The sequence below is a fragment of the Biomphalaria glabrata genome, chromosome 3 (genome assembly GCF_947242115.1).
Source record: "Biomphalaria glabrata chromosome 3, xgBioGlab47.1, whole genome shotgun sequence".
NCBI classification, from domain to species: Eukaryota; Metazoa; Mollusca; class Gastropoda; family Planorbidae; genus Biomphalaria; species Biomphalaria glabrata.
The window spans coordinates 7,651,856-7,674,242 of NC_074713.1; the positions used below are offsets into that span (position 1 = coordinate 7,651,856).

Consider the following 22,387-nt stretch of genomic DNA (forward strand, 5'->3'; position numbering starts at 1 on the left):
ATGGAAAACAATCAATAAGTCAACTCAAAAGTAATGAATGTAAAATCTGTTTTTATTACAGCTGCACTTTTCTTAATATCTTTTCAAACTGTAACGAATAACAAAATGACATTAAACAAAGGGACATTTTCTTGTTCCAGCCAATAACACAACACTGTACATTTACAGAACAAATCAATATTCAACACAGTTTAATAGCAACATTTCATTGAAAGTACAGTTGGATTAGGTCCAATCTGATTCACATGCAGAGATACATTAAATGCATCTACCAGTAAACATTTTAATTACTTAACCTATTTGGAATATCCATATTAAACAAATAATGTGATTTTTAAAAAACTGGCACTTAGAGCTGAAAACGTTCAACACTTTAGAATAACAACATAACAATTACAAAAAACTTTATCTTTGAACTGGGAAAAAAATACATGACTAGAAAATCAACAGATATGATTTTAATATACACAACAAGAGGACTCGAAAATGTATGAAATATATTGGCCTGAATAGATTAAGTGGGAAGAATTGCTTTAAATGCTCTTGAGGCCACTTTGCATTGCACATACAAAAGGCTATTCATGTACCCCTCTTAGAAACCATTAAGAAGAGAATTTTCAATCATACTACTTTAAAAGTAATCTAAACACAGAGAATAAATAAATCTCTTTGATCGCTGGGTGCATCTTATACACAGTAAATACTGGATGTCTCAAATAAAAATAAACTAAATATTGCTTTTACTGTCATAAATGAGTAAAAATTAAATCAGCATGTCAGTGAAACATATACACTTGACCAAATCTAACATGATCAATACAAATAAAGTCATGCTTTAAAAAATTAAAGCAAGGTAAATGCTGGGTTCAAAATGATGTGACATAAATGTGTCTGGCTTCTTATGTTATTTGTGATTATGGTCCATTAATATATAAGAAAGCTTAAATTTAGGTCTTGTTATGGGGGTTATTTCAATTATCTATAAGTTGAAAATAGATTTTTGAAAGTCCAAAATAAGTTGTGCAACCCTTACATTAATGTGAGAATTTATTAAGTCTATATATCCCAGCCAAAAAATTAGAGCAAACAAAATGAAAAATCTCTTGTTATAGTTTGAGCTAAACTTCAGAATGGAACACTTTAAAAAAGAAATTCTAAAAAACTTGTTCTCATTTCAGCATTTTATTGAGGTAAGCTATCCCACAAATTATAAATAAAACAAAATATGTTATAAACTACTCAAAGAACACCAAGTTTCACTATAGAAGATTTGCTTCTATGGCAGATTACTATTAATAGCTAACTATTTTGGTGCTTCTGACATACAGAACATAGTATGTTTAGATTTGTTTTAAAAGATTAGTTTGTCCTATTAACCCTTCTGTAGAATAAAAATAATATTCTACCAATATGGAAGAAGTATTAGAGGTTCACTTTATGACAGTGGAACAACTAAGAACATATGAAAACATGCGGACAAATGACTTGAATACAAAGATCAACTGCTACTCTAGAGCTAGTGGCTACACTAAATATTCAATTTAGCATCCTTCACATTGCTTTTTTTTTTTTATATTTATTCAGAAACTCTCTCACTCTTACTATCCTCACATTTTCTCATGTTTTTCCTTAGGGTTCTTTATATGGTTCCACATTCCTCTAAATCACTTTCTCTACTTGTTCTTTGTTGCTTTTTTTTTTATTGCTTAAAGAATGTAGATCGTATCTTCAAAATGTTAAGTAAGAGCATATTCTATTCTGTTCAAAATGTTATCATAAAAATGTTCAATATTGTGCTTCCATAAAGAAAACTTAGTCAAGGTCTGTACCATTCATGGACCAATGTTTAGTAGATAATTGCACTAGAATAGATAATAGAATTGTTCCTTTAGCTGTTATGTTGTATGTAACAAGCATGGAGCATCTCATTGACATTATTTGTGATTGAGATTCTTGTGTAAATCAAAATACTGTTTGTATAACACAATAGTTTCAGTCTCTATACTTATGTTCATTAGGTTCTAGTAATATAACTAGACAAATAACATTGATGTAAATGCAAGAAAAAAATTAAATTATTTGATACATTTCAATGAAACATTGAAACATGTAAATAAATTGTGTAAAATAGTAAATAAATGCAAAGTATGCATAGAAATACAGTGTATACTCTTGTTTAAAGCAAATTCTGACAGAATACTTGATCACATTTCCAAAACATAAAACTCAACCATTGACCAGACTAGAATGAATCAAACAAAAGTCTGATTCAAGACGTCAGTTACTTCAGCCTTGTGTAGTTCACCAATACCCACAGCTGGGATGCCCAGGACTTTTCTTCCAGCATACTTCAACTGTAAGAGAAATGTCAACCACTAAAGCTGTAGACTTTTCTAAAGATAAAGATTACTTGAAATAATTACTTTGCTCATGTTATTGTAGCATATTCTTTGTAATGGCTGCCAAGTATAATGTTGGCTGCTGCACAGAATAAGATTATACTGTACAGAATGAAGCTAATAAAATAAGTTGTATTTTCTACCGTTGTTAATTGGCCTCCCAATCGTGAAGAGTCAACAAACATTTTTAAACAGAAAAGATGTTCCAATTATTACAAGCATTACTACGAAAGGAGCAGAGTGGTAAAGCGCTTGGCTTCTGAGTCGAGGAGTCCCGGATTTGAATCTCGGTGAAGGTTGCGATTCTGAGCTTCAGGATTTTTAGGATGCTCAACTCTAATGGGTAAAGGTGGTTGGCCACTGGACAACCAAAGAAACGGATGATGTTTACAACATCTGCCCTATAGACCACAAAAGTCTGAAAGGGGAACTTTACCTGATTAATTTTAATATTTAGAAACAAACATTTTATTGTTTAAAAAGTTTTGAAATGTATTTTTTCTCAGATTTTAATTTAAAAAAAACATTAGTGAACAGTTTACTTTTAACATTTTCAAAATGTTATTTTTTAAAAATCTAGATTAACTAAAAAATCCCCACATAAATTTCAAGTTAATTGCCAATTAAGTGAAATAGGGTATACCTAAATAAATCAAATATTTCATCTTAATAAATTAAATCAACTTAGTAAAAGATTTTTAGTCATCAAATGCTTCTGCTAATCTATCATAATAGACATATAACTATCTATCTTAGAAATTTTATTAGAATGTGAGAAACCAGACATAATTGCAGGAACAGAAACTTGGCTACATCCTGAAATTTATAATGCAGAGATTTTCAATAGTAATTATGAAATTTTTAGAAAAGATAGGGCTGATAATCATGGAGGAGTTCTTTTAGCAATAAAAAACACTCTTATAGCAGAAGAAATTACCTTACCTAACTCAAAAAATGTAGAATCAACATTTTGTAAAATTAATACCACCTCAACATCCCTAATAATAGGCAGCATTTACAGACCACCAAATTCTAGTTTAGAATACATGCAGGAACTATGTAATCAGATTACTACACTTAAAGAGACAAATAAAAATGCAGTTTTTTGGATTATGGGTGATTTCAACCTACCTGATATAAATTGGAAAACACTAACCATAGATAAACACCAAAACCTTAAGGACATAAATGAGCTTTTCATAGAAACTTTACACAACCTAAGTTTAGATCAAATCATTAAAAAGCCAACTAGATTAAACAACACATTAGATCTCTTCTTAACCAACAGACCTGGATTAGTAGTTGATTATAAAATTATCCCTGGTCTATCAGACCATGAGATCATAAAAATACACAGTCAGATAAAAGCAGTGGCCAATACAAAACCCAAAAGAAAAATATTACTCTGGAATAAATGTAACCTGACACAACTACACCAAGCTGCACTAAACTTTCAACAAACATTCTTATTAGAAAAAGACATTAACCAACCAGTCGATGACCTCTGGAATTTCATTAAAAACCATCTTAAAAGCATTATAGAAAATCATATACCAACTAAATACACATCAAACAAAATAAATAAATGCTGGTTTAATAATAGACTAAAGAAGCTTTGTAAACAGAAGGTAAACCTATATAAAAAATTTAAAGAAACTAATGCAGAAAGAGTTTACAAAAAGTATATAAAAATTAAACACTTAACCCAAAAAGTAAGCAGACAGCTGCAGAGTGAATACATAAACAATGTAATATCTAAAGATAACAACAAAAACCTATGGTCATACATTAAGTCTAAGAAAATGGAAACAACAGGCATAGCACCATTAAAAGATGAACATAACATAACACATAATGATAATGAAACTAAAGCAAACATCCTAAACAAATACTTTGCATCAGCATTCTCAGCCCCAGGAGACAAAGACATATTACTGAATTTGAACCAAGTAAACAACATAGAGGATATAGTAGTACAAGAAAATGGAATTCAAAAACTATTAGCCAACACCAAACCAAATAAAGCTTCTGGACCTGATGGTATTCCAGCTAGATTACTCAAAGAACTAAGCAATGAGCTAGCCCCAGTGTTCAAAATACTCTTTCAGGCTTCACTTAACCAGGGCAGAGTACCAAAGGACTGGAAAGAAGCTAATGTCACCCCCCTATTTAAAAAAGGAGAAAAATCTGACCTGGGAAACTACAGACCAGTATCACTTACCAGCATCACATGTAAAATCCTAGAACACATAATATGTAACAACATCATAAACCACTTAGACAAACATAGTGTCCTCACACCATACCAACATGGCTTTAGGAAATATAGATCATGTGAAACACAACTAATAGGACTAATTGATGATTTTTCAAAAGGTTTAGATAATAGTGAACAAATAGATGCTATCTTACTAGATTTTTCTAAGGCTTTTGACAAAGTTCACCACCATAGTTTGCTTAAAAAATTAAAATATTTCGGCATTAATGGTCCACTGCATCAGTGGATTAAAGATTTTCTGATAGGGAGAGAACAAACTGTAATAATAAATGGCTCTAAATCAACACTGATAACAGTAAACTCAAGTGTACCTCAAGGAACAGTCTTGGGTCCACTACTATTTTTAATTTACATAAATGATTTACCAAATTGCATTAGTTCAGGAACAAAAGTCAGATTATTTGCAGACGATTGCATAATATATAGAACAATAAAAACAACACAAGACACAGATATTTTACAAAGAGAATTAGATGAATTACAGAAATGGGAATCAAATTGGAGCATGTCTTTCCACCCAGAAAAATGTCAGTTGTTAAGAGTAACAAAAAAACTAAAACAAATCAATTCCACTTATCTTATTCATGGCAAACCAGTAACACAGACTAAAAACGCAAAATACCTAGGTGTTATAATAAATGAAAAACTATCATGGAATCCACATATTGATGAAACTACAAAAAAATCAAACAAAGCATTAGGATTTATTAAAAGAAATTTCTATAAATCAAATAAGAACATAAAACTAAAATGTTATTTAACCTTGGTTAGGCCAATAATAGAATATGCATCCTCCGTTTGGGACCCCTCAACTCAAGAAAACATTAAGAAACTGGAACAGACACAAAATAGAGCAGTGAGATTCATAACAAACGAATATTCACATTTGACTAGAGTAACACCTTTAGTAAAATCACTAAATTTAGAAAGCCTTCAGGACAGAAGGCTCAAAAGTAAAGTAGCAATCATACATAAAACACTGAACCATAATCTTCAAATACAAAAACAAAATTTAATAAAATACTCTGAAAGACACAAAGATAAAGGCACATTCCTCGTCCCATATGCTAGGACAAATTTGTACAAATACTCCTTCTTCCCTAGTGCTATTAGAGCATGGAATGGGTTGCCTGAGCTAGCCAGGAAAACCAGTGACTTGGCAGAATTTAAGTCATTGGTTAATATGCATGACTAAATGCATGACGCGTAGGACGTAATCATCTTCTTTTTTGAAGTAACGTCTGTATTATATAAGATAAGATAAGATATCTGTAGGTTACACAATTATATCAATACATTTATCATGTTGGCTATAATAATCTGCCTATTGATTACAGAATATAGTTGTACACCTATCATGTTAGCTGTGTTCATCTGCAAACTCAGATCAAAATGTCAACTACAACAAGTAAATTACATTGTTAGATATTTTCATGGCACTTTCATGACTACACATTACGAAAACTTTCACAAGTTTCTGATATCTCAAGCACTTCAGCAGGAAAGCAAAGGAGATTAGGCTTTAGGCTTACCAGAGTTCAACTTTGATTCAGACTCTGAAAGTAGTGCTATATAAAAGTTATGATTATTATAGTCAGAATTTCACCCAGAATGCATTGCCAAAGGACTATAATAATTCTATATAGGCAAGGCTTGATGACCTAATTACACTGGTATGTTGTCACAACCCTAAGCAACAGAATATCTTTAATTCTCCTCACTTTAGACTCAAGAGTGAAACTTACATCTAATCTTCTTCTAATAAAATACAGACATTACTTCAAAAAAGAAGGTCAATCTACTTACTGTGTATCAAATTTAAGCAATAAATCCTGTAAAAAGTTTTTCCCTATAATGTTATCTTAACTTACATTACAGCCAACAAGATTCTGAAATCTGGGTTGTACAAATGTCCATGCTCCCATATTCCTATGTTCCTCCTGACTCCAGATAAACTGTTTGGCTTTTGGGTATTTTTTAAGTACCTCCTGTAGCTCATTGGTAGGGAAAGGGCAGAGACTCTGATGATAAACAGAAAGAAATTCATCAAACTAAAAAAAAAATTGTAATGCTAGGTCGAAGTATTTAGTTTTAAGTTAAATGTATTTGACTGTTTTGATAAGTAACAATGTAGTTATAAAAGGGGTAGGAATTGTTCTTTTGAAAGCAAGACAGGAATTATATAGTTACAAGTAGTTTAATAGATGAAAGCAAGACAGGAATTAAATAGTTACATGTAGTTTAATAGATGAAAGCAAGACAGGAATTATATAGTTACAAGTAGTTTAATAGATGAAAGCAAGACAGGAACTATATAGTTAAAAGTAGTTTAATAGATGAAAGCAAGACAGGAACTATATAGTTAAAAGTAGTTTAATGGATGATATTATAAGAAGTCAAGATGTTTTAATGTCATTTTATCTGATTATTGAAAGCTGTATTATTTGATGTTTATAGCCTACAAAGTAGCTATATGAGTAACAACTACTTTCTAGTTGTCACATTGGACTAATGTGATGCAATAGTAATTACTTCTTAAATGTTATACAAACTAGCCAAGGACAAATACCAATAGATACCAAGAGAATGGTACATACACATGAAATCAAATAAGATAAGATACAGCATAGGCTTAATAAGACAGCAGAGGTATCCTTGTATTCTCAGTATTAAAACTTACAAGAATCAAAAGTCATTGAACCCAAAAAAATTTTTAAATCACATAAGAAAATTTATTTGATTTCGACATTAAAGAAATATGCTTACTTCATGACACTCAAAAGTAGACCTACAAAAACAATTATTCAAATTTGAACATCATTATGAAACATCATTATAAGTAATTATAACTTAGGAAATAAATATTCACTCACTAAGATGTCAATTTTTGTACGTTTAAAAAAAAATGAAAGTTAAACAATATGGAATTGTTACTAAATCAACAGTCCTCAATGTTGTGTTATAAATTTCATTTTCCAGACAGTGCCCTGCTTAGACTTGAAAATACCCAAAGCTATTGGAGATATAGGGCCCTTTTATATGTCCAGATATTATATGATTGCTATATATTTCTTGGGGGCCATAAGATATAGCTTGTGTTCCCTGTAGATAAATGGAACCTAGCTTCCAGTTGCTGACACTTGCTACAAACTTGTTTCAGCACATTTCAAGGCCTACTATCATTGAGATTTAGCAAGAGGACTGCCAACTTTTCAATGATAAAAACATCATCAACTAAAACATCTTTGTACTTCACTTACCTCCAGTCTGACAAGAGCCACATGTCTGGCAGCTCTTGTCTCTCTCTCTGTCACCAGGGAATAATAATGTTTGCCTGAGCAGAAGACCACACGAGTGACATCAGCAGGTGTGACATCTGGGTCAGCTAGCACGGGATGGAAATGGGTCCCTGACTCCATGTCCGCCAAGGAGGAAACAGCAGCAGGAGAGCGCAAGATCATTTTAGGAGCAGCTACAATTAGAGGCTTGCGGAAGTTTCTCACCATCTATACAAATGTCACAATTTAGAAGTGTAAAGTTTTCGTTTAAGTCACACTATGTATTCAGTTCACAGTAACAGAAATAAAATGACTATGATAAGAAATGATCCTCTTCAAAGATGCAAGTAGACCAAGCAAACTAATTTATACTAAAACTATTGTATGCTTTTGAAGCTTACCTCCAAATAGACAACAATTTGTAGAGTTAAATTTTCACGAGTACTTCCCAACAATGTACATGAACACAAACATTAACTTCCTTTATGATAGATAGGGTCAAGTCCCAAAACTGTTACCTCCCCTTAAATATTATTCTATTAAACTAAATATTATTCTATTAAACTGACTTATTTCAAAATAAGAATGAAACTGTTAATCATCTCCCTTTATAATATAACAATGTTTTTACGTCTCTATTTTTAGATGAACTGCCCACCTCCCAAATTGTCATTTCTATGTACTAAGAGTAGAATATAACTATCTATACAGTCCCACTTTACTAACCTGTCGACGCAGCAGATGAAAATACTGAGCTGGTGTAGTTGGGTTTACAATTTGAATGTTTACGTCATCCCCATCCACTCCATCTTCCTTGCTGTCACATTGCTAGACAGAAAGAAAATAAACATTTCTACAAGGTTGAAAAATGCAAATGTTTCTGAACTTAAAATGAACGAACTGATGATGGAATTGATTAAGTGCTCTATATTTTTCTATAATAAAAATAAAACCCAACCATGAAATCAAGTTTCTACAGACTAATTCTAGGTATGACCTACAAAGGCCACATCGCAAATGAGGAAATCCAAAACTGGATCACACTAGCGATCAGGCCCCATGAAGACCTTCAAACTATTGTCAAAAAACACAAGCTAAGACTATAGTAAGATTCAAGAAGCTTGCAAAGACCTGAGTGTGCAGGGAACAGTCTCAGAGAAAAGAAAGAGGGGCAAACAAACAAAAAATAATGGGAAGACACTTTCAAAGATTGTGTAAGTCTACCCTTGAAAGAGACTCTAATTTTGGCCAAATTACACAGAGGAATGGATGGAGAGAGATGGTCATGTGTGGTGCCCGAACATACTAAAAAAAAACTAAGTAAAGCCAAAATATTTTTAAATCAAACTGTTTCAATTACTGTGAGATATTTAGCAAATATCTGTATAAGTGTATGTAAAGTGTTTTTTTTTCATTAAGTTAGGTCGGCCATGATCTACCTGTAAGAATCTTTCAATCCTACAAGAAGAATGTTCAGGACCAGCTCCGTCCATTCCATGAGGAAGAAGCATGACGATTCCAGACTGCAGCAACCATTTTACTGAAATTGAACAAACGGTAAAACAAGTTTTGAGTACATATAGATCACAGTAAGCCTTCAGTAGATTCTTATAGACAGTGTCAAAATTTAGGGTTGTGTAACATAAAACATTGATCTGTGGAGGTCAGGTCATCATAAACAGAAACCACAGGTCAATATATAGCAATGTTAAAAAAAGATTGAAAATGCTTGGTAGAAATAATTTATCTGTGCAGCATTGTATCTAATATTCTGTAAGTCTGATACATTTAGATTAAAAATGAAGACAACTGATTTTGTAAGCAAAGCTTGCATGCTCTGACATTGGCAAAACAATGTTGGAAATGCTTTAAGTTGTACTTAGTAGTCTTACTTAACAGATATACATTTTTAAGATAGGAATATGATGTGTTTCACTGAAACTAATGTAGATCTAAGGATAGTGAAGCAAAGTGTTAACATTATCCAATTAATTCACTTCCCAGTAAAAACTTTTTAATCTTTCAAATTTTTTATTTTTAGAAAGGTGGATTAATGCAGATGAGGGTCGAACTACTAAGACCTGCTAATTTAATTCTTCTATTGATGTTATAATTTATTTCAAAATAAAGAGACATTCCTTTAAAAAAAGAGATGACTTCATCCAGAACAATTGCATGTGTTCACTAGTCTTACATATCAACTGTCATTATAAAATAAACAAAGTTATACATGTTCATACCTGGATCAGACTAAATGTTCCATGTTCAATGAATACAAAACATTAACATGAAATGTATGGCTAGAAGAAGCAAATGTTTACTCACATTCTCCACATGTGACATAAGTATCAATGATTGGCTGGGCTCCATTGAAAAAGTCTCCAAACTGAGCCTCCCAAATGACCAGTGTGTTGGGATGATCTATACTCATTCCATATTCAAAGCCAAGGACTGCTTCTTCTGAAAGGACACTGTTAGCCACCTGCCAGCAACAAGATTGCATAGTTTGTTACACTTTGGTCAATTCATCACTAAGTACTGTAGCTGTTGGAAATACAACACTGATTTTCAAAGTATATGGTACAGCAAGTTTGGGTGAGTGTGGTGGCTGAGTGGTAAATGGCTTGGCTTCCAAACTGAGGGGTTTCAGGTTTAAATCTGTGTGAAGACTGGGATTTTGAATTTAGGGATTTTAAGGACATTGTGCTGACCACATGACACAACCGTCGGCCAGAGAAACAAATGATCTTTACCTAAGTTGCCCTAAAAAAAACAAGGTCTGAAAGGTTTGTTTTTTTATAGTAAGTTTAAACTTGTTAAAAAATAACAATATGTAATAACTAAGTCAACATTTTAATCATGGAAAAACTTGTATTTTCAATGACTGGTCATTTGTTTGTTAATATTATATAAGTAGTGTGTCAATACTTTTGTTTATAAGCAGCACTTAGTGGAGTAGACGTAGTTGATTATAGTAATAACAAAATCTTGCAATCTTTGTTTTTCATTCCAGTTTCCGCTGTTAAGCTAGTCTTTGTGATTAAAAGTTAAGGTCTTTATAATTGCAGCATTCAGATTTCATGGTGGAAATTCTATGTTCACCTATCAAATACTTGCCTCCAAAAAACCCGTCTGTGTTTCAGAAAGTTTGTTTAGAGGAATATAGATGTGGTCAGTCTCCTGGTCAACTATCATGCAGTGTCTGTGACTGAATGTCCCTCTGCCAACATCTTGTCCACTGATTCTAACATTGTAACCTAAAGAAAAAGTCTTGAAAAGCTTAAAAAAACATAAAATTTACTTAAGTGTCAATGATTATAATTTTTTTTTAATTTCTTATTATAAAATATTAAAATTAGATGAATGAAAATGTACACTTTCTTTATTTATGTTAAGATACTTCTCCCTGACCTTGATGTAACAATGAGCCAAAAGCCAAGGCTTCCCCAGTTGCCCAATCTAAATGTGTTCCCTCTGTCAATCTATTAATTCTTCTTTCAATGTGAGTCTTTTTAATTGTAGGGTGAACTTTCTGTATAAAAGATAAAATAATTTGGGTGAAAAAATCATGAGTAAATGTCAACAATTAAACTTACATAAACAATTTTTTCATTCCATTTAGAATCTTACCAGGTCCTGTGGAACTGTCACAGATCTGGCACCTACATACTTTAATATGTCTGCTGGCACCCCAGTGTCCCATGTAGTAATCTGATCCCCAGCCTGCACAAAGGAAGACCAAAGCCCTTGAAGATGAAAAGGCTGAAAAGAAAAAAAAAAATCTAGTTTATATTATGATTGTAACTATCAGATTTTAAAACATTAAACCAATTACCTTTTTATCTTAATAAAAAAAAATCTTGACATAAAGTTTTGTTTCAGTTATGAAGTTCTTGTTGAAATTGCTAAGTCATGAAAGGAGATAAAACATATTTTAACTTAACTTTTATATTTGGTTTTAAGTTAAAACTATTGGCTCATTAGAATCATTTTATGAAATCAATTGTATCAAAAACACCTTGTAGACAAACCTTGACTTCATGAGAAGAAACTTGTTCCAAGTTGTTGTTTAATTGAGAAGTCCATGTAGTGACATTTTCTTGTAAGTGTTTGTCTTCACAAAGACCTGCTTGCTGGATCACGCAATAAAATAGAACAATAAGTAGACACAATTTTACATACAAAGAACAAATATAATTTTTTTTTAATGCAATTATTATCAATTGACTGCTAGATTGATCAATTAATGATTAACTTTCCATTTAAAACCATTTCAAATTTCAATTGATTTTATACATTTTTTTTTTAGCAGCCTGTTACCCAGATGCCCCCATTGTTACATAAATTATGACATAAATACATGCGGAAAAGACTTACAATTAGAGACTTTGAATAGAGATCAGGAATACTTTGTCTGTTATTGATGACCTGGTACATTCTAGGCTGGGTGAACGATGGCTCATCCATTTCATTGTGGCCCCATTTACGGAAACAGATATAATCAATGATGACATCTTTGTGAAATTTCTGACGATAGTCAAAAGCGAGTGATGTTGCTCTCAGCACATCCTGCAGAACAACAATGTTGACATTATAAAAAGTTAATTTGTTCAGTGTAGAGACCTAAGAGCAAAAAGAGGTAATTAACATGTAGCAGAATATTTTATTCAAATTATTAGGATATTGTTGTAACTCTGCTCCCGCACATGACTGATGGTGCGCATGAGAGCACCATTCAAGACAAGTAGTAGAAGACATGTTGATTCTACATGAAGAAGGAATGTTGTAGATCTGGCTGAAGTGATCTGTAAGTTGTTACAGTCTGAGCTGTCTTGGCTGTCCTTTGTGCTATCTGTGAACTGTATTGAGGACCTGGGGTGGCACTGGGAAGTGTGTCGGTGGTCTATACTGGTATTTAGATAGAAAAGGATCGGTGTCACTTAAGATAAGATACTCTGGGACTTGATGGCTGAAGTCCATGCCTGGTTGTTTATACTAGCGGTAAATAAATACCTTGGCTATTGTTACCTCCTGCCTTTCGTTGAGTGCTTGCCTTAGATTTACAACAATATTTATGTTAGGTCACAATTATTAAACATTTGATAACATAGCATAAGTTGAAAATAAAACAATAAGCCTAGGAAATTAATAGCCATAGCCAAGTGGAACAACTCTTGTAAATAAAGGATATATATAAATGTAAGAGAAGTATGTGGGGTGCGCTGACTGAGTGGCTAAGCATTTGGCTTCTGAACCTGGGGTACTGAGTTCGAATCTTAGTGAAAACAGGAATTTTGAATTTCAGGATTTTTAGGGTGCCCATGAGTCCACCCAACTCTAATGGGTACCTGACTTTAGTTGGGAGGGAGGGTTGGGGGATCATGGTCATAAATTCAACTTGAGTTTTGACCTCCAGACATATTAATTCAAGCACCACTGGGCAAGCAACTCACAGGTTTACCTCATGCCTGTCTTTATGTTTAAGACATAACAAATAAAGGGGTGGGAGGTACTGCAGTATGGCCTGCCTCGTTGATTACTTAGACTGAGAATCAGAGGTGCAAATAGATATAAATGATGGGTGATAGGTGAGACACTAACTTTTTGGAAATATTATTAAAAAGAAGTCAAACCAAAATATTTCAAAAGTTACTTTGGAGACAGGTATAAAATGATAGAAATTTGGGTCAACTTGTTTCTTAATAATTAATGGCAAGATATTTATTAGAACCTTACAGATGAACAAGATAAATTTAAAAAAAAGAGGCATACTAGATTTAAGATATAGACAGTCTGAAAGATAAACCAGAGGCAGTCTCAAAGATAAACAAACAAGGGAAAGAAAAATTATAGGTACAATAGGTTTGAATAGAACAAAGAGAATTAAAATTACTTTTGATACTACTAGGGAAAACAAAATAGACTGTAAATTGAAAATGTTGATATTTTTCATCTGATTAAAATTGTACTGTATTAATATGAACTTTTCCTCTATGGAATAATGCTCTGATCATCAATTTGAAAGTCTTTACCTTCAAAATCAATGCTTTAAAAAACTCATTTTTCACTAAATATATGTAGGATCTGTGGTTGAGTGACACAAACTGCTTGGATGCCTATCAACATAGCTTGAGTTCAAATTCTGACATTTGTGTTGGCTGAGCACTTAAAGGCTTAAGAAACCTTCTCCTAGATACCCTTCCCTCATGAATCCACAAAAGAGATTGAAACAGAGCATGCTTATAGCATACATAGGTAAGTTTGATAAACAGGTACAAGTATTTTTTGTTTGGGGGATTAAGATTAACAATTAAATATCATAGTGAACAATGTTCTATCACATCACAGTCAGCAAACAATATTATACTATCATGCTTTTACAAAGTTGGAATACAATGAATTTCAGAGATTAAAAAAAAAGTTTTTACCAAAGGCACAATTACTAGGACAAAGTTTTATTTCAATAAAAAAAAAGGATAAAACTATTTTTAGCTTCTTAATCAGACAAGTTGTAGTTTATCAATTGTTATTGAAATAAATATTTGAGGAAATAACACAACTCTCTATAAATATGTTGTTGTTTGCATGATAGTTACAAGGTTATCACAAATCAATACACAAGCTTATAATCAGTTTATCACTTGGGAAGTAAAGCAAATGAATGATGTATTGACAAATTAAATGACACTATGTCTAGTAGTAATTAAATTTACATGTTCATTTATGCAATAATTTATAAAAAATACAACTTTTAAAGCCTACCTCAGGATAATCTCCATTCACATGAATCACAGGATAGCCATTCACTTTAGCAATGTCACTACAGTACTGAGATGATCTATAAGTAAAATAGTAAACAAAAAATTAATTAAATATAATATCCAGCGGATAATATTAACAAATTTATGCCATGCAAGCTTTGAGCAGGCCAAATGAGTTAATCTATTGTGGTGTATGGTATTAAGATTCTTTTACCTAGTATTTGCCAGACCTTTATCTAGAGTTGGGTGGCAGTGTATTGAATTGAGTGGTATTCATTACAAAGCCTATAAAAATGCTTATAATGATCTCCACTTAGGGTTAGTATTTCTTCTGTGCTACAACTAAACCACTCCCACATACATGCTCAAGTGATGGACAAAACAAAAAAATACATTATAAAAACATTTTATACAAAGATTTTCATTAAAAAAAAGACAATTGCTTCCCTTACCGCCCTCTCTCAGACTCTGTTGTGAATCCAACTTGATTGTTGACTATAAGATGTACACTGCCTCCAGTTTCAAAATGTGGGGCATTGGCAAAGCAAAATGTTTCAGCTACAATGCCCTGAGAATGCAACATAAAATCTTACATATTACAATATTTTAACCACCTTTTTTGAAAGTTACTTTTCTTGTTTAGAGTAATTGTAGAGTTACCTGCCCAGCAAAACTAGCATCCCCGTGAACTTGTAAACATAAAACATCATTTTTTGGCTGCGACTCTGAATCCACACTATAATCTCCTGATGATCTAGTCTGAAGTTTAGAGCGTGCTTTGCCAACTGCTACAGGATTGTTAGCCTGTTATATGTGGTAAGTACAAAAATAGTATTGTTAATTGAAAAATGTATTTAAAAAAAGCAATACAACGGCTAGCTGGCCAATTACATTGAACAATGGTGGAAATAGCTACAATTCTATACCTCTAGATGGGAAGGATTAGGAATCAGTGAAACATGGACTTGCTTTCCTGCATAGGGTAAGTCCACAGATGTATCTAAGAAAAATTTTTATGAAAAAAGAAATATTAAAAAGTATATAGGCTACATATAGAATAATATATTTGAATAGGAAAGAAAAAAGTTAGATAAGAGAAAATGTATTTTCTTAAACAAGTATAAGGACACCTATCCTAAATTTTCTTAGACAAGTATCATTATAAGGACACCTATCAAAAATTTTCTTAGACAAGTATCATTATATAGACACATATCCTAAATTTTCTTTGACAAGTATCATTATAAATACACACATATCCTAAATGGAGGACAAAAGTATGCCAAAGGCAATCTTTTTTGTCTGAGCTGAAAGGAAGATTTCCAAACAGAGTTGCCCCACAAAAATCCTTAAAGAGCACCTCAGGCAACAGCTTTCACTGCCATAGAGGAAAGCACTTGGCAGCTGGATATCTCTAATAAAAGCCATGGGACACACATTTGTAATCAATATATCTAGTGCTGAAGACAGACCTAAAAATTGAAAAGGGAACTTAAATTGACCAATGGCAGACAATGGTATTGTCTGCATTGGATGTGGCATCATATGTAGATCACAGCTAGGACTAGGTAGCCACATCAAGCACTGTACAGCTCCTAAATCTTCTGACTCAAAGGCAAGCCTTGTCATAATAAAATAAAAATTATATTGGTATTTGATTATTAGAAGCTAGATATTTGACAAAAACTCATAGATAACTTCAAACATCTAGCTGATGAATTAAATGACATTATTAGAAAGATCAAATAATGAGAATTGTCTTGGAGTCAAGCTCAAAACAACTCTGTTGTGAGTAGAAAAATATTTTTTAAAAGAGACACAGAAATGAACATCTAAAATGATAAGCAGTTATGTAATTTAATGTGTAAATATTCCTACTTACAGAGATGGGAAAGAACATCCCCAACACTCTTAGCGCCAACAGGTATCTCTGAGAGGCCTTTCATCTAGTGAAGAAAAGTGAGGGTTAACTTTGTTCTGTTTGCATTTCAAACTTCAAGACCTTAAAGTAAAATAGGATACATACTTTTCTGAAGACGATGACAGGTGGAAAGTTGAGTAGACAAGTCATAAAGTTGAGACGACCTCTGTGTGGCATGCAAATAACAACATCTTTTACATCATCTGGAATAAATATTTGAACTGGCTGAAATCTTTTTCTGTTACGCAAACAAACAACTTGATTATTAGACATTAAGAATAATATTACATTGAGGGGCAAACAATGCCACAGCTCTGAGCAGTAATTCTAAGGGGAACCTGGATAGGAGGGGTAGGTTTGATAAATACTGGCAGGGGGCATGCTTGAAGACATAAAGAACAAGAAAGTTGAAATTGAAGATCACTTTACTTTTTATCTTAAACTTCAAACACACATAAAAACTTACTAACAGGACAAATGGAATCATTAAGATGTGAAGTAAAAAAAGGAAAGTTCCCCTTTCAGATATCCATTAGAGCTGGGTGGACTAAGAGGCACCCAAAGATCCCGAAATTAAAAATCCCAGTCTTTACCAGGATTCGAACCTGGGACCCCAGTTTGGAAGCCAAGTGCTTTATCACTCAGCCACCGCACCTCCTAAGATATAAAGTGATGTATATTATAATCAATGTCCTCAAGATTACTAATAAAAAAAAAACAATTGAGTTTTGTAGAAAATGGTAACACTGGCTCATTACTTACATAGAATATGGTTACACTGGCTCATTAGTTACTTTGAATATCGTAACACTGGCTCATTACTTACATAGAATATGGTAACACTGACTCATTACTTACATAGAATATGGTTACACCGGCTCATTAGTTACACATAACATCTTAGAAGTTACACTAGTGTGTGAAGTTGGAGGCCAGAATAATTTAACTAAAGCAAAGAAATTCAAACATAGTTGTAAATCACTGAGTGGCATGTTAGGAAGTGAAGGGTTAACAAATGAAATGAAGGGTTAACACACATACTTACTTAGAGCACACTTGTGAAATAGTTCCTCAAAGCAAACCATCATGCTCTCCCCTCCCTCACCTCCATAGCGTTTCACATTGGAGAATTTGGTTCCCACAAAATGATCAAATGCCTGTAATAGAAACAAAAACTTGAACCATTTCTAGTCCTTTGGTTGTGGAAAATATTGTAGGCAGCCCAAAAAACTTTTAGAGCTATTTATAAAGCAGTTAAGTTCCCCTTTCAGACCTTGTGGTCTATAGGGCAGATGATGTAAAGGTCATCTGTTTCTGTGGCCTACGGTTTACGAGGGTGTCATGTGGCCAGCACAACGACCAACCGCCTTTACTTCTCCCCATCTAACGTTAGGTACCCATTAGAGCTGGGTGGACTCAGAGGCGCCCGAAGATCCTGAAGTTAAAAATCCCAGTCTTCACCAGGATTCGAACCCCGGACCCCGGTACGGTAACTAAGCGCTTTACCGCTCAGCCACCGCGCCTCCTAAGTTCTAAGTAGATCCATTCAAATTTAACTTTTAGGAAAGGAGCACAGTTGTCAACTTGAAATCTTTTTTTTTAGAGCTATTTATAAAGTAGATCCATTCATACCTTATCATTAAGGAAATAAGATGAGCTGTCAACATGGAACCTTTTTATTTTTGAGCAAAATACTACCAATTCCATTACACTTGTTAATAATGTTAAATATTTAACAATTTCATTTAAGAAAAATGAATTTCAATTTACAAAAATATTCTGTTAGTCATTACAATAAAATCATAAAACTTTTTGGTTCAAAGCTTTGATTTAGTGCTAGACAATTAGTTACAGCACACAAAACATATTTATTAAAATGACATATTAGATACCAATGATAAAAAAAGTATTTCTAATTAAAAGATGTTTGACCTCTGACCTCACACCTCAGCATTAACTTTGCTAGTTCCACTTTCCGAGTATCTGAGACTTCTATTTCATGCCTAGTTTCAAATTTGTCTGCAAACCATTCTCTTTCCTCAAGTGTCTGTAACCATAAAATAATGTAAATATTGTCAAAATTTTTCTAAGACTTTGGAAATGTATAAAATACCTAAGAACAAGAGCTATTGCTAACCATTTTAATAAATTTAAACCTTAAACATTGTAGAAAGTTGATACAAAACCCTTAAGGCCTACATTACAGGCATTAAAAATATTCATTAATCATTGCCTCAGAAATTATTAGACCAAAACACAATATGTACAACAAATTAGAAAACAGAATTTAAGTCATTGGTTAACATGCATGATTGACCCAGGAACACGTGTAAGACGTAATCATCTTCTTTTTTGAAGTAGCGTCTGTATTTTATAAGATAAGAGCACATTCAAAGAAGATTTAAAAAGGAAAAGGAGATAGAGACAGAGAGAAAAAGCAATGATAGGGGATGACAATCTCAAATAGTGATAACCACTATTTTCATCTTCTTTCTGCTAAAATTTTTAAAGCAAACACCAAAAAATCATTTTATATACCCCCTTTTTTTTTATTTTCATTTTTAGGTACCTAAGTACTTTTATACTTGTGTAAGTGTTGCATGGCTCCAAGTTTAGTACAATGAATACAGTTGCCAAATCCTTTCATACAACATATGATTTATTCTACTGAGGTTTAGATTTACAGACTGGAGAAAAAAATTCTGGTGTTGCTGCAGAATAGCTAAAACAAAGGGAGACAATAACACTGACTTACCTGCAGATGCTGAAATTCTGCGGCAATAGAACTACAATATAATCTCTCTAGCGTTTGAACCAGCTCTGATAGAGCTATCTGTGTACTGTTTCCATGCAGTAAGCCCAATGTTGGTATGACAGTTTTGTCTGTGCCATCAATGCCATAAAGTCTTAAATCAAGCTCTGGTAAACATCTGGATGAAAATTAAATGAAACCAGTTATTCAATCACTATGACCAACAACAAACTATTAATAAGTTAGTTCATGAAAAGTTCAAAGTTTAAAGGGCTTAAAGTTAGTAACGATTAAAATCAGTAAGTATTACTTTTCTTCCTTGAGCTTCAAAGGATCAAGTTTAGCTTTCAAGTGGCCATAATTTCTGTAGGAGTCAATCAGCTGAACAACGTTTGCATATTTGAGTCTATTCTTCAACACTTCAGAGGTGTCTGACAAACAATGACATAACATACTTTAAAGCTAAATTCATGTACAGGTCTAAAATACATCATTATGCATTTCTGAAAGCTTTTAATAGTAATGTATAATAAGATAGTAATTATCTCAAGGTTTTGAATCTTCAAATTACAAACTTTCGTTTTTATTGGATGCATTGAAATCTAAAGTATAAGCACAAATATATATAGTTTTAGTACTGGTATTAATACTATCATTTAAGTTAATTTTCAGATGATCTTTTATTTGAGACATTGCTGTTGATTTAAGCAATCTAAAAAGTGAAAGTAAAAGTGAATATTTTTTTTAACTTATTTTAGTTGTTTTTTTTTGTTATAGCAGTATAAGATCACTAAGGTACTTTTATTATAGCTGTATAAGATCACTTTTTTTATAGCAGTAAAAGATTACTATGGTAATTTTTTAAAGCAGTATAAGATCTCTATGGTACATCTCATGGAAGATAAGATCAACACCATCATCAAGCTCCCTTTGTGTGAGGGCAAGTGAGGCTTGAATTGTCTCTTTCAAAAGCCATGGACATAAACGCTACTGGTTTATGTACTACACAAACTTTACCATCAAAAGATGTGGCTTACCAGACCTGTCGAGACAGAATTTAGAAACTCTGGAGCCATCAAAATGAGTAGCAGACATGGTTTTCTCTTCCACCCCACAGCTGGGACACAGTGAGTCCAAGTTTGGCCTGAACTATGCAAAATATTAACCATAGAAAGAGAGGCATGTCCTGCACTATTCTATAATAGCTTGTTCAGGCCCAAGCCTGGACAGTCTTCACCAGGCTCGGTCAGAAACCTCGTGTGCTGGCAGACTCTGTCCCATCCTAGCACTCAAACAATTTTTCCATTTCTATCATTTAAATCATTGCCAGAGCATGAAAGGACAAGATGAGAGTCTATTAGGTATCAGTCTAGCTATGGTCAGTAACCTACACAGCAGTTCTTCCTTCTCTATGCAGCTTTGGGTCCAAAGGAATGGCTAATAGCAGATACAGTTTAGGGTCTGCGGTGTCTATAATATATATATATAGAGAGAGAGAGACTTAGAGAGAGAGAGATAAAGTCAGATTCTTTTAGATGGTTTAATTTTACAATATGAATAGTATATTAGAATCTAAAAAAAATGTAATAAATGCATAGTCACAATAATAATGTAAATCTATACTAGATCTAGATCCGCTCATCTAGACCCTATAGATATGATGTAAATACTGTATATATATATATATCTATATTAATTCTAGATCCATTTTCTAGTCACCTACAAAGGTTATCCTTTGACTGCGAATCCAAAAGGCCTTTGGTTCGACATCGTGGATTATAACCATATACTCCTAATTTAGAATGATAAAAAGTTACTGATGACGTTAATACATTTTTATTTTTTAATAACAAACGCATGTGCATCCTGCATAATAACATTTTTATTTTCAACTTTCAATAGACGATATGGTCAACTTAGTTTCCCCTGCTGTCAACACCAAATCAGTGTCTATGTTACAGATTTCCAAAGGGAAACTACTCAGAAAAAAAATCCTAATGCCATAGATCCAGATTATATCTAGGGTTAGGGTTGCTTTTTTTTTCCTCACAAAGAAGATACTTATCTTATCTTATATAATACAGACGTTACTTCAAAAAAAGAAGATGATTTCGTCCTACGCGTCATGCATTTAGTCATGCATATTAACCAATGACTTAAATTCTGCCAAGTCACTGGTTTTTCTGGCTAGCTCAGGCAACCCATTCCATGCTCTAATAGCACTAGGGAAGAAGGAGTAGGCCTTTTGTACAAATTTGTCCTAGCATATGGGACGAGGAACTACTAGTTAAGACATGGTTAAGATTAACAAATATCAATTACCTTAGTTTTTTGTTGTAGATTAACTGGCATAATACTCGGAAAGCTTATAAAATTCATTAAATATTCAAAACTATAGTCAAAGAATACGACAATAGTGCAAATGTGGTGACTTTAATAGATAATTAAAAATTTTACATAATTACTTTGACAATAGTCAACACTCGAAGAAAGTGTCGTCCAAAGTAAAGTTGGCTGGATAACATGAAAGAATGGACCGACCTCTCTCTTGATATACTGCTTAGAACAGCTGCTAATTGGTAAAAGTGAAGGGATTTGGTTACTCGAGCTGTCACAACGTTGCTATGACGAAAGTCAAGGGACAGATGAGATTATTCATAGTCGATGATAATACAATTAACACATGAATCAGTCTAAAAAATAACCAATTTATTAATCAATTAGCGTTAATTAATTAAATTTGTTTTATGAAGAAATAAGGGAGCTTATTCCTGCAGTCTTAAGATAAGATAATTTTTATTGATCCAATCAAATGGAAATTCACTTTGACTACAACTGACAACCTCGGCGTAACTACTGTACAATAACAGTATAGATGAAAAGTTCGAACAACATTCACACATAAAACACATACACATTCAAAACCAGCGCTTTATGAATTTGACTTCTATGAACTTTTCGATGACGACAGCTGATCTTGTAACACTCTGACCGAAAG

General features: G+C 32.9%; 1 protein-coding gene across 1 annotated transcript; it reads right to left on the reverse strand.

The window, feature by feature from the left end:
* Nucleotides 1-31: 31 nt before the first annotated feature.
* LOC106055934 (2-oxoadipate dehydrogenase complex component E1-like) lies at nt 32-21,354 on the reverse strand. Its single transcript, XM_056023145.1, has 22 exons — nt 21,113-21,354; nt 19,700-19,820; nt 19,393-19,567; nt 18,577-18,684; nt 17,683-17,794; nt 16,743-16,840; nt 16,599-16,662; nt 15,643-15,716; nt 15,377-15,520; nt 15,169-15,284; nt 14,718-14,793; nt 12,333-12,524; nt 11,987-12,088; nt 11,586-11,717; nt 11,367-11,487; nt 11,073-11,212; nt 10,281-10,437; nt 9,395-9,495; nt 8,682-8,783; nt 7,938-8,183; nt 6,549-6,698; nt 32-2,354 (listed from the first exon to the last, which is right to left on the reverse strand). Exons 1-22 carry the CDS (start codon nt 21,267-21,269, stop codon nt 2,253-2,255), a joined length of 2,790 nt encoding a protein of 929 aa, XP_055879120.1. The 5' UTR covers nt 21,270-21,354; the 3' UTR covers nt 32-2,252.
* Nucleotides 21,355-22,387: the final 1,033 nt, after the last annotated feature.

Coding starts and splice junctions, on each gene's coding strand:
- LOC106055934 (XM_056023145.1), bottom strand. CDS start 21,269: ATGTTATTATGCAGGATGCACATGCGTTTGTTATTAAAAAATAAAAAT. Junction 9,496..10,280: donor TTATGTCACATGTGGAGAAT/GTGAGTAAACAT, acceptor GTTCAATTTCAG/TAAAATGGTTGCTGCAGTCT. Junction 6,699..7,937: donor TGGCTCTTGTCAGACTGGAG/GTAAGTGAAGTA, acceptor GTTTATCATCAG/AGTCTCTGCCCTTTCCCTAC.